Source organism: Bos grunniens, chromosome 28 (genome assembly GCF_055505025.1).
Source record: "Bos grunniens cultivar Pamir isolate PY7600 chromosome 28, Bosgru_T2T1.0, whole genome shotgun sequence".
Taxonomy (NCBI): Eukaryota; Metazoa; Chordata; class Mammalia; order Artiodactyla; family Bovidae; genus Bos; species Bos grunniens.
In genome coordinates, this window is record NC_141192.1 from 15,290,329 (window position 1) to 15,310,212 (window position 19,884).

The 19,884-nt window shown below is 39.2% G+C and overlaps 1 protein-coding gene across 9 annotated transcripts in view; it reads right to left on the reverse strand.

The window, feature by feature from the left end:
• Window positions 1–19,884, reverse strand: part of SAMD8 (sterile alpha motif domain containing 8) — a 123,327-nt gene that overhangs the window by 37,605 nt on the left and 65,838 nt on the right. For 4 of the 9 annotated variants that reach the window (XR_015156789.1, XR_015156788.1, XM_086381896.1 and 1 more), the window contains exon 1: window positions 19,662–19,884. The exons of the other annotated variants lie outside the window; for them this stretch is intronic. Coding sequence is in view for 2 of the 4 variants with exons in the window: in XM_086381896.1 (XP_086238022.1) it covers window positions 19,662–19,835 (174 nt within the window). In the remaining 2 variants the exon portion in view is untranslated. The remainder of the gene's footprint in view (window positions 1–19,661) is intronic. 9 annotated transcript variants of the gene reach the window in all.

Consider the following 19,884-nt stretch of genomic DNA (forward strand, 5'->3'; position numbering starts at 1 on the left):
AGGGGGTTTCAGTATCTGCAAAACAGCTCAAAGATGGTGTCGTGTGTATCCTCTGATAGGGAAACAGGACCTTGCCCCAAGGCTGCTCTGGGCTGTTTGTTTCTCCCTGGTCTCCCATTCCTTTCCTAATTAAGAACTGCTTGAATCTACCCACTGGGACTCAGGGAAGGTGACGGAGGATGAATGAAGGCTGTTTCCTATAATCAAAGAAATGCGAGACACAGAAGGGCTTTGTGCCCAGGAACCCCACAGGGACCCCTGCACAGTATCAAAAGCAGAAAGTGAAGTAGGGGCCACATTTTTCTAAAGTTTGGTATCCGCAAGAAAGATTATGGAAATGTTGGGTGTGAGTGTGTATGTAATTCTCCAGTTTACAATCACTCACTTTTTGTCTGGAAGCAGCTGCAGTTGTAGAGCAGCAGTACTGGCTTTCCAATGCCTGCCATCACATATATGATGATACGTTTCTTCTGTGTGTGTTAAACTATACATACCTGAAATTTTATTGTTTCAATCATTTTTAAGCGCATAGCACTTAAATCTTCAGTGCATTTAAGTACATCTATATTGTTGTTCAATCATTAACCACCACTTATTTTTAAAACTTTTCCATCATGCAAAATGAAAACTCCCCATTGTTTCTTCCCGCATGCTCCTGTCAAACACCATTCTATTTTCTGTCTCTATTATTCTAGATACAACCAGTATCCAGAAAAACGTCTACTTCTGCTTTACTGACTACGTCAAAGCCTTTGACTGTGTGGGTCACAATAAACTTAAAATCCTTAAATTTTAAGAAAATTCCTGAAGAGATGGGAATACCAGACCACCTTATCTGCCCCCTGAGAAACCTGTATGCATTTCAAGAAGCAACAGTTAGAACCGGACATGGGAACAACGGACTGGTTCCAAATTGGGAAAGGAGTACATCAAGGCTGTATATACACCCTGCTTATGTAACTTCCATGCATAGTACATCATGAGAAATGCTGGGCTGGATGAAGCAGAAGCTGGAATCAAGATTGCTGAGAGAAATATCAATAACCTCAGATATGCAGATGACAACACCCTTATGGCAGAAAGTGAAGAACTAAAGAGCCTCTTGATGAAAGTGAAAGAGGAGAGTGAAAAAGTTGGCTTAAAGCTCAACATTCAGAAAACTAAGAACATGGCATCCAGTTCCATCACTTCATGGCAAACAGATGGGGAAACAATTGAAACAGTGACAGACTTTATTTTTGGGGGCTCCAAAATCACTGCAGATGGTGACTGCAGCCTTGAAATGAAAAGACAATCTTGCTCCTTGAAAGAAAAAGTACAACAAACCTGGACAGCATATTAAAAAGCAGAGACATTACTTTACCAACAAAGGTCCATCTAGTCAAAGCTATGGTTTTTCCAGTAGTCATGTATGGATGTGAGAATTGGACTGTAAAGAAAGCTGAGCACTGAGAATTGATGCTTTTGAACTGTGGTGTTGGGAGAAAACTCTTGAGAGTCCCTTGGACTGCAAGGAGGTCAAACCAATCCATTCGAAAGGAAATCAGTCCTGAATATTCCTTGGAAGGATGGATGCTGAAGCTGAAGCTCCAATACTTTGGCGACCTGATGCAAAGAACTGACTCAATGGAAAAGACTCTGATGCTGGGAAAGACTGAAGGCGGGAGGAGAAGGGGACGACAGAGGATGAGATGGTTGGATGGCATCACTGACTCGATGGACATGAGTTTGAGCAAGCTCCGGGAGTTGGTGGATGGACAGGGAAGCCTGGTGTGCTACAGTCCATGGGGTTGCAAAGAGTTGGACACGACTGAGAGACTGAGCTGCACTGAATTGAGACACAACCAGTGGAATCCTACAGTGTTTGTCCTTTCGTGTCTGCCTTATTCTCCTTTGCAGAGTATCTTCAAGGTTCACCATGTTTTAGCATATGTCAGAACCTTTCTCATTTCTAAGGCTAAATAATATTCCATTGTATGTATATATCACATTTTGTTTATTCATTCATCTATCAATGGACACTTGGGTGGCCTTTAGTTCTTGGCTATTGTGAATAACGCTGCTATAAACATGAGTGTATACAAATATCTGTTCAAGTCTTGCTTTCACCTCTTTTGAGTATACACCCAGATGTGGAATTGCTGGGTCATTTGAGTAATTGCTTAATTTTTTCAGGAATCATCATACCATTTTCAAAGCAGTTGCATCATTTTACATTCCCAAGAGCAACACACAAGTGTTTTAATTTTCCACACCCCTTACTAACACTTGCTTTTTTTTGATTTTTGGTTTTAATAATGGTCCTCCTAATGGGTATGAAGTGGTATCTCCTGTAATTTTGATCTGAGTCCCATTAATGACTAGGGATGTTAAGCATCTTTTTATTTGCTTTCTGGGCAATTGTATATATTCTTTAGACAAATGTCTATTCAAGTCTTTTGCTCGTTTTTGAATTGGTCTGTTATGGTTGTTGTTCAAATGGCGTGTTCTTTAACAGTTCCATACTGGCCTTCTGATACCCTAATATTTACCTTTGCTAACTGCGGCAAAGGTAGCACTCCGCTAGCAGGCTTGTTCAAATCTTGTTCTAGAAGTCATTCCTGGTGGTCCAGTGGCTAAGACTCTGCGCTCCCAGTGTAGGGGTCCAGGTTTGATCCCGGGTCAGGGAACTAGATCCCACAAGCTACAATTAAAGGGTCTGCATGCCACAACTAAAAGATCCTACATCGAGCAATTAAGATCTGGCACAGACAAAACGAAAAACAAAACAAAACAACAGAAGTCATTCTCAGCAGCCCAGTCCACAGACTAGTTTGTCTCTTATAACTGAACCCTGACTGAATATAATCATTTTAGCCCTTCAGTCTTTCAAGTTGTCATTTTTCAAAGCAAGTAAAGTACCCAAAGTTAAAGGCTTCAAACTAACTCATAAGGTCCACAATCTGGTAAAATTCTAGGTAAGGCAAATAACTTTATGCTGTTTCCTTTAATTTCCTGGTAAATTAATTAAGAAGGATATGGTTTTATCTGCTCTTCTTATTAAATTTATATACCATTATCCTTGGAATGAATGACATGTTTTATTACAATAGGCTATTCAACTATCTTTTCCTCAACCAAGAACACTATGTCAGTAGAAAAGGACTTTAGAGTAATAAAATGTCCCATTAAAAATGTAAATAAAGCAAATATTCATATCTGGCCATTTCATCTATTAGTTAGGTTCAACAATATCAAGAATAAGAAAAATACAAAAATACCACAGTAAAAATTAAAGAAAGGGGGAGAAAAAGGAAAATAAGAATGTATTTAGTAAACAACAAAAAAATATCTAATACCTAGGACAGCAAGAAAGTTTAGTGGGCTTTTGTTAGGTTATTTTTGTTTTATTTTTACAGAAGATAGTATGGATTACCAAGAACACTATTAAGGTCTGTGTGATTAGCGCATAATAGGTTCTCAATAAGTATTATTAAATGAATGTGCAAAAAAGTAGCAGTAATCAAAATAACTGAACTCAATTCCCAAAGCCTTTTTGAACAAGATCATTAAAAAAAATAAAACAAAATCCTGCTTTTAGATTGGTTATTTCATTGTTGCAAGTACACACTCTTAAAAAGATTAAAAATTTTCCTTTTATTTATGCCTAATTACAAAATTTTATTAAAAATTCTTCAGGACTTCAGAATAGTTTTAAATCAAGAAATTTAGAATGTCTAATTCCCCAGAGACAACCCCTGGTCACTAACTTGGTAAATTCACAAGGAACCAGGATCTGGTATCCAGTCTTGAAGCTTCAAAATATGACCTTGTCAGTACCTCTAAAGTTCATCAAAACCAAGGGAGACTAACAGCAAAATCACAACCAGAATGCCGACACTAGATAAGTGTCTAGAGCGAATGCTCAAACACCTTGTCTCAGACACAACCTTATAATTTGGATATATCTAGAAGGCTGATTTAGTAAGCAGAATGTTACTTGTAGAGTAAGTAATCAGAACAAGGAAAAACAGATGCTATTAAGCAAAATTTAATCCAGACTCTTATGAGACCTAAAGTACCATCTGTGCCACACAGAGAGTACCTATCTAGAAAAGGCTGTTTCTATCTCCCAGTTTGTTTGTCTCTCTTCTGCACAGTGCAGGATATAAAAAGCCAACTCTCTCTGACTCCTCCTCTGCCTATGCTCTAAGTAAACTACATATATGATGGCTTTCAACCCTGGCTGTATATGAGAATAATCTAAATTTTAAAAACATGTCTGTCCCAACAATCCCCATGCCCCACTACAGGACAAGTGAGTCGGAATCTCTCAGGATAGAGGAGCTTTACACCTATACATTTTTAAAAGTTCTGCAAGTGATTCTGATACATACCAAGAGTTTCAAAGCACTATGTTACATCACTCAAACTAATTCTGTTTGTTCTTCTACTTCTGGCTTGGATAACTAATCTTTGAGGTGACTGTGCACACCTCTTATACACTTTGAGGTGACTGTGCACACCTATTATACACTAGCTGATTTTATGTTGAGTTGTTGTCTCTCTTATAATCTGCATGATACAACTGAATAAAATATAAACATATACACGAGCTTCCCTGGTAGCTGAGCCGATAAAGAATCCACCTGCAATGTGGGAGACCTGGGTTCAATCGCTGGATTGGGAAGAATCCCTGGAGGAAGGCATGGCAACCCACTCCAGTATTCTTGCCTAGAGAACCCCCATGGACAGAGGAGCCTTGCGGGCTGCAATGCAGTCCATGGGGTTGCAAAGAGTTGGACACAACTGAGTGACTAAGCATAGCACAATGAGGCATCCAATCAGTGGTACAGGGATATGGTGGGCAAGATATTCAAGTACAAGGTATTTGACATCTGCACTTTCATGCACTGGAGAAGGAAATGGCAACCCACTCCAGTGTTCTTGCCTGGAGAATCCCAGGGACAGGGGAGCCTGGTGGGCTGCCATCTATGGGGTCGCACAGAGTCGGACACGACTGAAGTGACTTAGCAACAGCAGCAGCAGTGTTAATCCTTAAAAATAACATGCCCACCCTCTGTTCTGTCAAAAATCTGCATATAACCTCTAGCCAGCCCTCCAAATGGGCAGTTCCTTCACACCCATGGTTCTGCATCCAGGGATTTGATCAACTGCAGTTATTTACTATTGAAAAAAATTGACAAATAAGTGCCCCTGTACAATTCAAACCCTTGTTGCTCAAGGGTCAACTAACTATATACCTAACTCACTCCCTTTAATTCTAAACTCTTTTCAGTGTATTTTCAGGAAGTAATAACATATCTGTTAAATAGATCAGCTAACATTTAAGGCAGTTACAAAGTGCCAGCATGTTCTAAATACTTTACTAATATGCTCAAATAACCCTCTCAACAACCATATAAATAGATATTATCTTTCTCATCTTACAGATAACTGAAACAGAGAAACTTGTACTAGTACAAACAATACTCCAACCTAGACAATCTGATTTCAAAGTCCATCTGCTTATTCATTACACCACACCATCTCACAAGAGCTAAGGGTGCATGTAGTTTTGCAGAGCTTGATGCTTATAAATACTGAATATTTTCTAGTTATCAGCAGAAGAATTTATCAAAGGTCTTCAGTTACATCAAAGATTACATTAATGAGGCACTTCCCTGGCGGTCCAGTGCTTAATACTTTGCCTTCCAATTCAGGGGGTGCAGGTTCTATACCTAGTCAGTGAGCTAAGATCCCACAGGCCTCATGGCTAAAAAACCAAAACGGAAACAGAAGCAATTTTGCAATAAATTAAAAATAAAAAATGGCCCACATAAAAAAAAAACACTTAAAAAATGATTACAGTAATGAGACTGCCTGATGATGATGGCTTTCTGTGAATCACAAATTTTGCACTGTTCACTCCCAAACATTTACTGCCTGCTGCATAGAGCTGTCAGCTAGGACGGCACTGGGGACAGTCTTAAGATGCCCTCTTGTTACATTTGTTCATCAACTGGATATTCACTGTGCACCTGCTATCTGAAGGCATACTAGGCAATGTGGCATTGACCTAGACAAATCTGAAGCAGATCCTACCCTGAAAGATTTTACAGGTGGGTACTGAAGAAAGTCATTTCTTAAAAAGATAAAAGGAATTACAGCTGCTAGTTCTTTATATCTATTATCTCATTTAACCCTCTGAAGAATGCTAATAAAGTGCTTACTTAAGTAACTTGCTAAAAATAAAAAAGAGAATTGCCCCAACAAGTAATGCTGAAGAGGCTAAAGTTGAAGACCTACAAGACCTCTTAGAAATAACACCCAAAAAAGATGTCATTTTCATTATAGGGGACTGGAATGCAAAAGTAGGAAGTCAAGAAACACCTGCAGTAACAGGCAAATTTGGCCTTGGAATACGGAATGAAGCAGGGCAAAGACTAATAGAGTTTTGCCAAGAAAATGCACTGGTCATAACAAACACCCTCTTCCAACAACACAAGAGAAGACTCTACACATGGACATCACCAGATGGTCAACACTGAATCAGACTGATTATATTATTTGCAGCCAAAGATGGAGAAGCTCTATACAGTCAGCAAAAACAAGACCAGGAGCTGACTGTGGCTCAAATCATGAACTCCTTATTGCCAAATTCAGACTGAAATTGAAGAAAGTAGGGAAAACCACTAGACCATTCAGGTATGACCTAAATCAAATCCCTTATGATTATATAGTGGAAGTGAGAAATAGATTTAAGGGCCTGGATCTGATAGATAGAGTGCCGGATGGACTGAGGTTCGTGACATTGTACAGGAGACAGGGATCAAGACCATCCCCATGGAACAGAAATGCAAAAAGGCAAAACAGCTGTCTGGGGAAGCCTTACAAATAGCTGTGAAAAGAAGAGAAGCGAATAGCAAAGGAGAAAAGGAAAGATATAAGCATCTGAATGCAGAGTTCCAAAGAACAGCAAGAAGAGATAAGAAAGCCTTCTTCAGTGATCAATGCAAAGAAATAGAGGAAAACAACAGAATGGGGGAGACTAGAGATCTTCAAGAAAATTAGAGATACCAAAGGAACATTTCATGCAAAGATGGGCTCGATAAAGGACAGAAATGGTATGGACCTAACAGAAGCAGAAGATATTAAGGAGAGGTGGCAAGAATACACAGAAGAACTGTACAAAAAAGATCTTCACGACCCAGATAATCACGATGGTGTGATCACTCACCTAGAGCCAGACATCCTGGAATGTGAAGTCAAGTGGGCCTTAGAAAGCATCACTACGAACAAAGCTAGTGGAGGTGATGGAATTCCAGTTGAGCTATTTCAAATCCTGAAAGATGATGCTGTGAAAGTGCTGCACTCAATATGCCAGCAAATTTGGAAAACTCAGCAGTCGCCACAGGACTTGAAAAGGTCAGTTTTCATTCCAATCCCAAAGAAGGGCAATGCCAAAGAATGCTCAAACTACCACACAATTGCACTCATCTCACACACTGGTTAAGTAATGCTCAAAATTCTCCGAGCCAGGATTCAGCAATATGTGAACCATGAACTTCCTGATGTTCAAGCTGGTTTTAGGAAAGGCAGAGGAACCAGAGATCAAATTGCCAACATCCGCTGGGTCATGGAAAAAACAAGAGAGTTCCAGAAAAACATCTATTTCTGCTTTACTGACTATGCCAAAGCCTTTGACTGTGTGGATCACAATAAACTGGAAAATTCTTCAAGAGATGGGAATACCAGACCACCTGACCTGCCTCTTGAGAAATCTGTATGCAGGTCAGGAAGCAACAGGACATAGAACAACAGACTGGTTCCAAGTAGGAACAGGAGTACGTCAAGGCTGTATATCGTCACCCTGCTTATTTAACTTATATGCAGAGTACATCATGAGAAACACTGGACTGGAAGAAACACAAGCTGCAGTCAAGATTGCCGGGAGAAATATCAATAACCTCAGATATGCAGATGACACCACCCTTATGGCAGAAGTGAAGAGGAACTAAAAACCCTCTTGATGAAAGTGAAAGAGGAGAGTGAAAAAGTTGGCTTAAAGCTCAACATTCAGAAAACGAAGATCATGGCGTCCGGTCCCATCATTTCATGGGAAATAGAGGGAGAAACAGTGGAAACAGGGTCAGACTTTATTTTTGGGGGCTCCAAAATCAGTGCAGATGGTGACTGCAGCCATGAAATTAAAAGACGCTTACTTCTTGGAAGGAAAGTTATGACCAACCTAGATAGCATATTCAAAAGCAGAGACATGACTTTGCCAACAAAGGTCCATCTAGTCAAGGCTATGGTTTTTCCAGTGGTCATGTATGGATGTGAGAGTTGGACTGTGAAGAAGGCTGAGCGCCGAAGAATTGATGCTTTTGAACTGTGGTGTTGGAGAAGATTCTTGAGAGTCCCTTGGACTGCAAGGAGATCCAGCCAGTCCATTCTGAAGGAGATCAGCCCTGGGATTTCTTTGGAAGGAATGATGCTAAAGCTGAAACTCCAGTACTTTGGCCACCTCATGCGAAGAGTTGACTCATTGGAAAAGACTCTGATGCTGGGAGGGATTGGGGGTAGGAGGAGAAGGGGACGACAGAGGATGAGATGCCTGGATGGCATCACTGACTTGATGGACGTGGGTCTGGGTGAACACCGGGAGTTGGTGATGGACAAGGAGGCCTGGCGTGCTGCGATTCATGGGGTCGCAGAGAGTTGGACACGACTGAGCGACTGAACTGAACTATTTCCTGTTGGTGAGATCACAGAAAAGTTCTTAGGAGTAACATTTGAGCTGAGATTTTAAAAACTGGGCAGAGATGGAGAAAACGTGCACCAGCAGAGAAAACTACAGGAGCAAATGTATTAAGACAGAAAACAATTGAGAACTGTTAGTATTCTTAGGGCACAGGGAATAGTAGTATAGTAAGTTGAAAATATATACTAGGGCCAGATAATGGAAACTTTGGTCAAATTGAGACTACTCCACAGATAATGCAGAACCACTAGAGATTGTTGGAAAAGAGGATGATATAATCAGAGTGTGCTTTAGAAAGAATACTTGTCAGAAGAGTGTAAAATGATTATGAGGGTTGAAGTTAGGATGAAAAGAAACAAAAATGAGCAAAAGATATGAAGAGGCATGTTATTAAAGAGGATATATGAATGGCAGATAAGCACATGAAAAGACGTTCAGCATCACTAGCTACTGGGGAAATGAAAATTAAGACTACGATGAGATATCACTATATACCTACTAGAATAGCTAAAATAAATTTTGAAAAAAATTCTGGCAGGAATGCAGAGAAACTGGATCTCTCACACACTGCTGGTGACAAAGTAAACTTATATAGCCATGCTGGAAAATAGTTTGGCAATTTCTTACAGAGCTGAACATAACTTCATCATATGACCTAGCAATTGTACTCTTGGGCACTTATCCCAGGCAAATGAAAACTTATGTCTACACAAAAACCTATACACAAGTGTCCCTAGCTTCATTACTTGTAATTGCTGAGTTTTTATAAATTATTTTTATACATAAAAACAAAATATACTACAATATATGAATAGTCAAACTGTGATACATCCATACTATGGAAAACACAGCAATAAAACCTTGAATACACACACTAGAAGGGGTCTCAAGGGCATCATGCTGAGCGAAAAAAGTCAATCTTAAAACCTCACATTCTGTATGATTTCATTTGTCCTCAAAATGACAAAATTATACTGGTATAAAACAGTACAGAGGTTAAATGTTATCTGTCAGAGGTTAGAGAGAGTTTGTTGAGGGATGGGGCTAACCCAAGGAAGATCTTCACAGTGATGAAGTATTCCCATATCTTGAGTAGATTAATGGTTACAGAAATCTGCTCAGGAAAAAATGACATACATATACACACACTGAGTCAATGTCAATTTCCTAGTCTTAATATAGTGCTATAATTATGCAAGATGTGGCCACTGAAAGTACATGGGGATTCCTCTGCACTGTTTACAGCTTCCTATGAATCTATAATTATTTCAAAATAAAAAATTTTTAAAAATTTTAAAGGAGAAAGTGTCCTAAAAAGCACACAGCATTTGTAGCATTTGCATATATTTAAAAATAAATAAAATACCAAGCTATCAATAGCTTGGTGGACTCTTTCTTTCTCTATATCAAATATTTCTAAATTTTATACAATAAGCATGTTGCAATACTTGATAATCAGGGGGGAAAAGTTCTTTTAAGAAAATAAAAAGCAATATCATTTCTCATTTGTTTGAAGCATATCACACAAACAGATATGACCTGAAAATTAAGAAAATAAATTCAACTCAATTATTAATGCAACCACATACACACATACTAAATAAAAGAAATAGCAAGAAGACCAAGATAATAAGAGATCTGAGTACAAACTGAGCTCCATTATCCATTAACAGTGTGACTTTGGAAGATGACTGAACCTTTGTGTTTCAACAGATCAAGATATTTCAAAAAGAATAATGAGAAATATTAAAATCATGTTTTGTGTCAGGATGAAAGAATTCTTACAATGTTAGAATTGGAAGTGACCTGCAAGATTTAGTACAATTTCTTAATTTACAGCTTAAGAAACCAGAGCTAGAGAGTTAAATATTTCAGACAGCTATTCCACCACAGAATCTGATATAAAAACCACAAAGCATAGTAGTTAAGAGTAGGGGGTCATGGGAGTTTCCTGGTTGTCTACTGGTTAGGACTCCAGGCTTTCACTACTGTGGCCCAGGATCAGTCCCTGGTCAGGTAAGTGGGGTCCTTTTTGTTTCTCCCCGAAAAGAAAAAAATGTACTGGCTCTGGAATCAAACTGCCTGGGTTCAAACTGTGGATTTACCATTCACAAGCTAAATGCTATGTGATCTTACAGAAGTTACTTAACATTTTTGGGAGTCACTATTTTCATACGTAAAATGAGAATACTAGTTCTTTACTCCACAGGCTTGTTGTAAAGAATACAAGGACTAATACAAGTAATGCATTTGTAGTAATGTGTGACAAAGAGAAATTCTCAGTAAATGTAAGCTGGTATTGCCCCCATCAACTCCGCCGTTTGCTGGTGTTGCCCTACACCTGAAATTAAATTAGGATCAGTCATCTATCAACTAATAATCAAACCCACTCTTAACTCTTGAAATCTTTTTGTTAATACAAAATCTTGAAATCTTTTGTTAATACAAAAGAAATGAGTATTTGAAAACAACCGTTAAAATTTTATAAAGGTTTTACTCAAGGTGGAATTATCTTTAAGGGAAACAATAGTGCAATTAAGCAACAAAAACTGAAACACAAAGCTGGAATAGTGATTCCAGCTAACCAATGCAGAATTCTATGTCAACATGAGTGTCTCAATCATTTATTTAATATCAAATTTAACTAAACAAAAATATTTCAACAAGAACATACCACTCACCAACGTATTTTAAAAGTATGTCATAGGTTGATGTAATTGATTATTGCTGACACCAAAAAAACTGCTATACTATGACAATTTGGGAATTCACTGGGAAAATTTCCTAAAGTGACAGGCACCAGTAAGTGGAAAGACACAAACCACTCCCCTGGTCTTAATTACACAAACACACAAGAGACCTAAATGGCTTCTAATTTATCATTATGCAGTTTTTTAGACATAATGAAGACATTATCAACAAAATAAAACCTTTACTTGTCATGTGTTCTACAGAACCAAAGTCTTTGTCCAGATGGTGATTATAGTGATTTAAATATACTGAATTTTTCTTACAGAATGAAATGCCATCTGAAGTTACACGGGCAGACCTAGAGATTATTATACCAAAGTAAGTCACATATATAAATGTCACATGATGCCACTTATATATATAACATAAAATATGAAACAAATGAACTTAATCTACAAAACAGAAACAGAGTCAGACAGAGAACTGACTGTGGTTGCCAAGGTGGAGGAGGGAGCAGCGGATATGGAAGGGATAAACAAAAAGGTCCTACTGTACAGCATAGGAAACTATATTCAATATTCTGTAATAAACCGCAATGGAATATATAAATATATAAATAAATAAGCAGGCTGGGTTTTTATTGTAGTTTCACTAGATTGTGTGTGTCTGTGTGCCTGCGTGTATGTGCATAAATATTCTAAAATACTGGAGTACAGCTGTCTGAAATAACTGTCCACTTTAAATATCATACACTGTCTTCAAAAACCACACATTGAGATACTAAGGGAATATTTCATGCAAAGATGGGCTCAATAAAGGACAGAAATGGTATGGACCTAACAGAAGCAGAAGATATTAAGAAGAGTGGCAAGAATACACAGAAGAACTGTACAAAAAAGATCTTCACGACCCAGATAATCATGATGGTGTGATCACTCACCTAGAGCCAGACATCCTGGAATGTGAAGTCAAGTGGGCCTTAGAAAGCAACACTATGAACAAAGCTAGTGGAGGTGATGGAATTCCAGTTGAGCTATTCCAAATCCTGAAAGATGATGCTGTGAAAGTGCTGCACTCAATATGCCAGCAAATTTGGAAAACTCAGCAGTGGCCACAGGACTGGAAAAAGTCAGTTTTCATTCTAATCCCAAAGAAGGGCAATGCCAAAGAATGCTCAAACTACCGCACAATTGCACTCATCTCACACGCTAGTAAAGTAATGCTCAAAATTCTCCAAGCCAGGCTTCAGCAATATGTCAACCGTGAACTTCCAGATGTTTAAGCTGGTTTTAGAAAAAGCAGAGGAACCAGAGATCAAATTGCCAACACCCACTGGATCATGGAAAAAGCAAGGGAGTTCCAGAAAAACATCTATTTCTGCTTTATTAATTATGCCAAAGCCTTTGACTGTGTGGATCACAATAAACTGGAAAATTCTTCAAGAGATGGGAATACCAGACCACCTGACCTGCCTCTTGAGAAATCTGTATGCAGGTCAGGAAGCAACAGGACATAGAACAACAGACTGGTTCCAAGTAGGAAAAGGAGTACGTCAAGGCTGTATATTGTCACCCTGCTTATTTAACTTATATGCAGAGTACATCATGAGAAACACTGGACTGGAAGAAACACAAGCTGGAGTCAAGATTGCCGGGAGAAATATCAATAACCTCAGATATGCAGATGACACCACCCTTATGGCAGAAAGTGAAGAGGAACTAAAAACCCTCTTGATGAAAGTGAAAGAAGAGAGTGAAAAAGTTGGCTTAAAGCTCAACATTCAGAAAACCAAGATCATGGCGTCCGGTCCCATCACTTCATGGGAAATAGATGGAGAAACAGTGGAAACAGTGTCAGACTTTATTTTTGGGGGCTCCAAAATCAGTGCAGATGGTGACTGCAGCCATGAAATTAAAAGACGCTTACTCCTTGGAAGGAAAGTTATGACCAACCTAGATAGCATATTCAAAAGCAGAGACATGACTTTGCCAACAAAGGTCCGTCTAGTCAAGGCTATGGTTTTTCCAGTGGTCATGTATGGATGTGAGAGTTGGACTGTGAAGAAGGCTGAGCGCTGAAGAATTGATGCTTTTGAACTGTGGTGTTGGAGAAGATTCTTGAGAGTCCCTTGGACTGCAAGGAGATCCAGCCAGTCCATTCTGAAGGAGATCAGCCCTGGGATTTCTTTGGAAGGAATGATGCTAAAGCTGAAACTCGAGTACTTTGGCCACCTCATGCGAAGAGTTGACTCATTGGAAAAGACTCTGATGCTGGGAGGGATTGGGGGCAGGAGGAGAAGGGGACATTGGAGGATGAGATGGCTGGATGGCATCACTGACTCGATGGACATGAGTCTGAGTGAACTCCGGGAGTTGGTGATGGACAGGGAGGCCTGGCGTGCTGCGATTCATGGGGTCGCAGAGAGTTGGACATGACTGAGCGAGTGAACTGAACTGAACTGAAAGGAATTTAAAACAATTGGTGAAATTTGGTTCATAAATATATGTGCTGTTTTAGGAAGTTATTCATGATTTGGTATCCAGTAAATTTTTTTAAAAATTACCATTTCCAAGTGATGTATAAAATCTAAAATATAATGCCCATCAGATCAGATCAGATCAGTCGCTCAGTCGTGTTCGACTCTTTGCAACCCCATGAATCACAGCACGCCAGGCCTCCCTGTCCATCACCAACTCCCGGAGTTCACTCAGACTCACATCCATCGAGTCAGTGATGTCATCCAGCCATCACATCCTCCGATGTCCCCTTCTCCTCCTGCCCCCAATCCCTCCCAGAATCAGAGTCTTTTCCAATGAGTCAACTCTTCGCATGAGGTGGCCAAAGTACTCGAGTTTCAGCTTTAGCATCGTTCCTTCCAAAGAAATCCCAGGGCTGATCTCCTTCAGAATGGACTGGCTGGATCTCCTTATAGTCCAAGGGACTCTCAAGAATCTTCTCCAACACCACAGTTCAAAAGCATCAATTCTTCGGCGCTCAGCCTTCTTCACAGTCCAACTCTCACATCCATACATGACCACTGGAAAAACCATAGCCTTGACTAGACGGACCTTTGTTGGCAAAGTAATGTCTCTGCTTTTGAATATGCTATCTAGGTTGGTCATAACTTTCCTTCCAAGGAGTAAGTGTCTTTTAATTTCATGGCTGCAGTCACCATCTGTAGTGATTTTGGAGCCCAGAAAAATAAAGTCTGACACTGTTTCCACTGTTTCTCCATCTATTTCCCATGAAGTGGTGGGACCGGATGCCATGATCTTGGTTTTCTGAATGTTGAGCTTTAAGCCAACTTTTTCACTCTCCACTTTCACTTTCATCAAGAGGCTTTTGAGTTCCTCTTCACTTTCTGCCATAAGGGTCCCAAGACAAAAAATGGGGAAGAGATTTTTTTTTTTAATTTTATGAAGTTAATGTTAATCTATTCTCCTTAAAGCAATTGTACATTACAGTTGCACTCACACTAAAATAAGCTTAAATCCAACTTTATCTAATAAAGTTTATTTAATATGCATAATAGAGACAAATTATACCAGTGTTCAGATCCATAAATCAGAGCATAAAAGTAATTTTTATGAAAGCAAACCAAAATGTAAGAGGACAAGATTTACTTTGGTCATTTAGCTCTCAGTTTATAGTATTTGGGACTATGCAGCTTTTTAAAAATCTCATTAAAATTTTTTAATCTTAAATTAGAAGACTTTCATTGAGCAAACAAAAAACTATTATTTTCTCTTTACAGTTATCAAAAGATGGTTTGTTTCTTAGTAAGCACCATTTCCAAGTATCTATGAATCTGCTATAATTACAAAACAGTTTCAAAGACCCAGAACCACTTACTACCATATTTGAAACACTAGCAGTAATTTTTAAAAATTTATTTATTCTTAATTGGAGGATAATTGCTTTACAATGTTGTGTCGGGTTCTGCCATGCATCATGTATCAGCCACAGGTGTACACACGTCCTCTCCCTCTTGAACCTCTTTCCTCATCTCCCCACTACGGTGTCACAGAGCACTGAATTTGGGCTCTCTGCGTCATACAGCAAATTCCCACTGGCTATCTATTTTACATATGGTGATATTGATGTCTCAGTGCTACCCTCCCGATTTCTCTCCTTTCCCCACTGTGTCCACAAGTCTGTTCACCATGTTGATGCTCCCACTGCCACCCTCCATAAAGGTTCATCAGTGCCGTCTTTCCAGATTCCATATATATATATACGCTGATACATGATAACTGTTTTTCTCTTTCTGACTTACTTCACTCTGTACTAGCAGTGATTTTTTTTTTTTTACCCTTCTGCTATATCCCACTCCTGGGCAGTAGAGTCTGGGGCAGCACGTCTGAAATATGTTAAATTGCCTCTTCAGTTACATCATCACTCTCTTGGCTGCACTTCAGCCCCAGACCATGCACTGTTATCTACTGTTATTAAAAAAGTTGTCATGTTTTTGTCAGAACACAAAAGTTTTCTGGCTCCAACTTGCATTTAAATTAAGACTTCTACTGTTAGGTTGCACCTAATTCTGTATCACAGTCGGAACTGTCTCAGTTCAATGAATAAGAATCTTATAGACAACACTGTGTAGGTTACATCCTCAGTTATAGTAAAAGTTTTTACACAACGGCTAAAATTTACTGGTAAGTTTGATGAAGAATACTTAACCTGGCTGCGTGCCAGAGCACACCAGTAAAGAAGTATATAAAATTCAGATTCTTATTCTACTCACTAAAATAATATTTGAGCAAGCTAGTAGTGGTTTGACAGACTGGTAAAGATTTTTAAATATGCTACACCTCTAAATCAAATCAGCATAATGGAAAATGAAAAACTGGCTCAAGACTTCACGCTCCATTACAATATTGTGCAAATACAATGGATTTGGCTCCAAAATTCAATGTATGATTCTGGGAATCTTTGACTTTCATACCAATTTACATTGATGCAACTGACATCAATTTAATTTAGTCTCAAAGTTCCACACTAAAACCAGCTTGCAGGCATCTCCAGAAACTCAGTAACACAGTTTAACTTACAGGAAGAACCTAAATTCACGGTTCTCACTTCATACTAGAATTTCTTACCTATCAAGAACTTTAAGAGAACAGAAAGAGGGTCAAGATAATAGACATATTACCACCTCTCTTGTCTCAGCCACAATTCAAAAGCTATACAAAAACTCACAATAAATATTCAAGACAAATATAAAAATAGGTTTCTGCCTCCACAACATTCTTCTAGGGTTCATATCATAAAGCACTATTTTATGGTGAAACTCTATGCTGAAACTACTATGACCAAGTTTTCTTGGTTTCTACTATCCCAAGCAAAAGCCAAGATACACTTACATTATGTTACATTCTGCAGTGCGGTGACTTTACTACTAATAGGGTGCAGAATTTAGTGAAGTAACAAAACATTTCAAATATAGAAGCCTGAAGTCAGGGAGATTAAGATCCACTAATGATGGTGCTATGTGTATGGTAGGAGAGGGTAAAGGTACATCACAAATCTATATCCACATCTGCAGATGGTAAATTACCAGACAATGAAAAAGGCAGCATATAAACACTGAAATGTTCTCAAAGGGTGCCTAAGTTAACCTCCTGATTTCTCAAAGCCAAGAGAAGCACAAACACATAAATAAGAATCACTGTCATGATAATGACCATGCTAAGTACATCCTACTATTAACACCATAGTATTGTATAAGGCCTATAGAATTTTTTAAGAATAACTAGTTAATATGGTTACTGTTACAAGACAAAATAATAATATTCACTAGAACATCTGTGATTCAACAGTTTCCTCAAAACAATGTTCAAATTTCAATTCTAAGAAAAATCATGAAAATGTCTCTAAATCATCTATGGCAAAGTTTTGAAAAAGCACTGAGGATCTAGTGATTAACAAAATAAAAATGCTTACGAGGAACTGTGAAGTGTGAAGAGTCTTTGCAGAATGGCCAAGATGCTACTGAAATCAAAAATGATTATCTAAATATATCTGCATGTTCTGCCATTGCAATCATAATGACTTATTTGGGAGTAATACATATTGTCTTGCCTAAGAGTAACTGCTCTACCATAAAAACGATTTTATTTACAACTAAGTGGCTGTGAAAATTGCCAAGGCTAAACAAAGACAAAATAACTATTAGGCACGTTAATATATTAACTGTACAACTTCATCTAAAAGTTCCTTTAATTCTGCACTAACATTAAGATGTAATCTCAAGAGTTCTTATACTTCAATTCAGTGCAGCAAATTTTTACATGCCAAGACTTTTATTTAGAGCTAAGTATGAAGATAAGATCTCTAGAGAATCTCAGTTTAGTGAGGGTAAACAAACAAATAAACAACAGTATATACACTTTCTCAACTATATTAATTTAAAGAAAAAGGAGCTAATTTTTTAACAATAGCTAAAAGCAAGGCTAAGAATTCATCTCTCCTTTGAAGAAATAATTATCAGTCCACTGAGCATTTGAAAATATGACATATAGTGTATACACATACACTAATTTAGTAACTAGCTGCAATAAGTAAATTATCATCTCATTAAGATTAAACTGTTAAGATACCCATTTAGACTAGAAATACTTGATTAAAACTTTGTTTTGAAATGCCAACAACTTTGTAAACCTGTAACTGCATAAAAAGTTATAAAACAACATATGAGACGTGGCTAGTCAAACACTTCACCAAACCATGTTATTTAACAATTACAAAAAAAAACACACAAAAAAGCCTATTTCAACCAAATATAGATATGGTAATCATCATTTTTCTGGCACAATCATGGTTTTGGTACTATGTCTTCCATACAGTAAAAGGCATCTGTGTACCCACCTATCTCAGTGCTGTTAACTGCCAGCTACAAGCATCCTCTATTCTTACTCTAGATAACTCTACTAAAAATATTATTTCTACAATATCTGCAAAGTATTGGTCCTGCAAATCTGTCAAGGGTACCCTTCCAGTTTTCAAGAGATAACTCCAATTCTGGAGTCATTGGAGAGAGAAAGGTCTGGCAGTCTCCTGGACTGTGATGTTTTCACACAGTTTTATCTACTTTTTTAGGTAGATAAAACCAGATACTTTTAACCCAGATACTTGCAGTGATCGTATTTTTACCTCGTGACCAGTATGTGTCAACTCAAATTGTCAACAGTGAAATCAGTGAGTACTGAGTATCTGCAAAATCTAAGTGTCCAAACTCGTTTTTTAGTTTTTTTTAATAAAGTATTAAAAATTTTTTTAAGATTACCTAAACTTGTCAGGTATTTAAGACAAAACAAATTTAAATAAAATACAAACGAAAAAAGAAACACGCTATCACTGTTAGAATAAATTCAAAAGATTTATCTTTATATTCAGAATCACTCCTTTCACTATCTTTTCCAAACATCACTTCGTTTTCACTACTTCTCCTAGTCTTTTGGGCAAATCAGTGTTAAAGAACACCCTTCTCACCCCAGATTCTGATAAGGACTCACTGTCCACAAACGAGAAAGCTCCATAATCCAAGTATATTACCCCAGAGATCTTCCATGCTATGAAAGACACCTGTGAAAACGCCAAAGCCCTAAATTAGAGCCCCCAAGGGCTCCTTTTCTGTCTTGACCCCATTTCTCTCTTTCTGGTCTTTAAGGCCAGACGACTTGCCACCTTAGAGCCCCTTCCTCTTCAAACCTAAATCCTTCCCCTAATTAGTACCAACCCCTTAGGTCAGCAATCTCGTCAGTCCCACCCCAGTTCCTTCTCTCTCGCCAAGTGGGAACATCGACCCTGGATCTCTTCCCACTGCCAAATCGCAGAGCATCTGCCCCTCCAGTCCTGCATTCCCTTGGGACCCTTCGGTCTTTCCCCCTCACTTCCACCCGGCTTTCCAAAACCTCCATGCCCTGCCTCTTCAAGGCCACATCTCCCTCAGCCTCCACACCCTCTCCCTCGCCCCTCGGCCTCTACTTACTCCTTAGTCTGGGGCCATCGTCACCCGCCTCAGGGCCTCGGCTCAACAACCTCCATTTCCCTCAGATTCCGTTCTAAAGGGGACTCTCCACGCTCCCTCAACCGTCTCCCACGGCCCCTGCGAATTCTGTCCATGGCACCCCCACCCGCCTCCATCCCCGACTCCTCCACTCACCCTTGCTGCACGCGCCCACCCCGAACTCCCCTCTCCTCCACCCCAGCTGCCGCTCACCTCCTTGTTCCGAATCGGGGTCCCCGGACCCGTCTCCGGGTCGGCGTCCGAGCCGCTGCCGGAGTCCGGTGCCCTCCGGGCCTCCCCGGAGAGAGACGCCTCAAGCGGTGGGGGCGGAGCCCGGGTAGGCGAGCCGGAGTGGAGGCTGGGGCGGTGGCGGCTGCGCGCAGGCATCGCCGCAGCCCGGCTCCGGCCGCGGTCTCATCCGCGCCGGCAGCTGCTC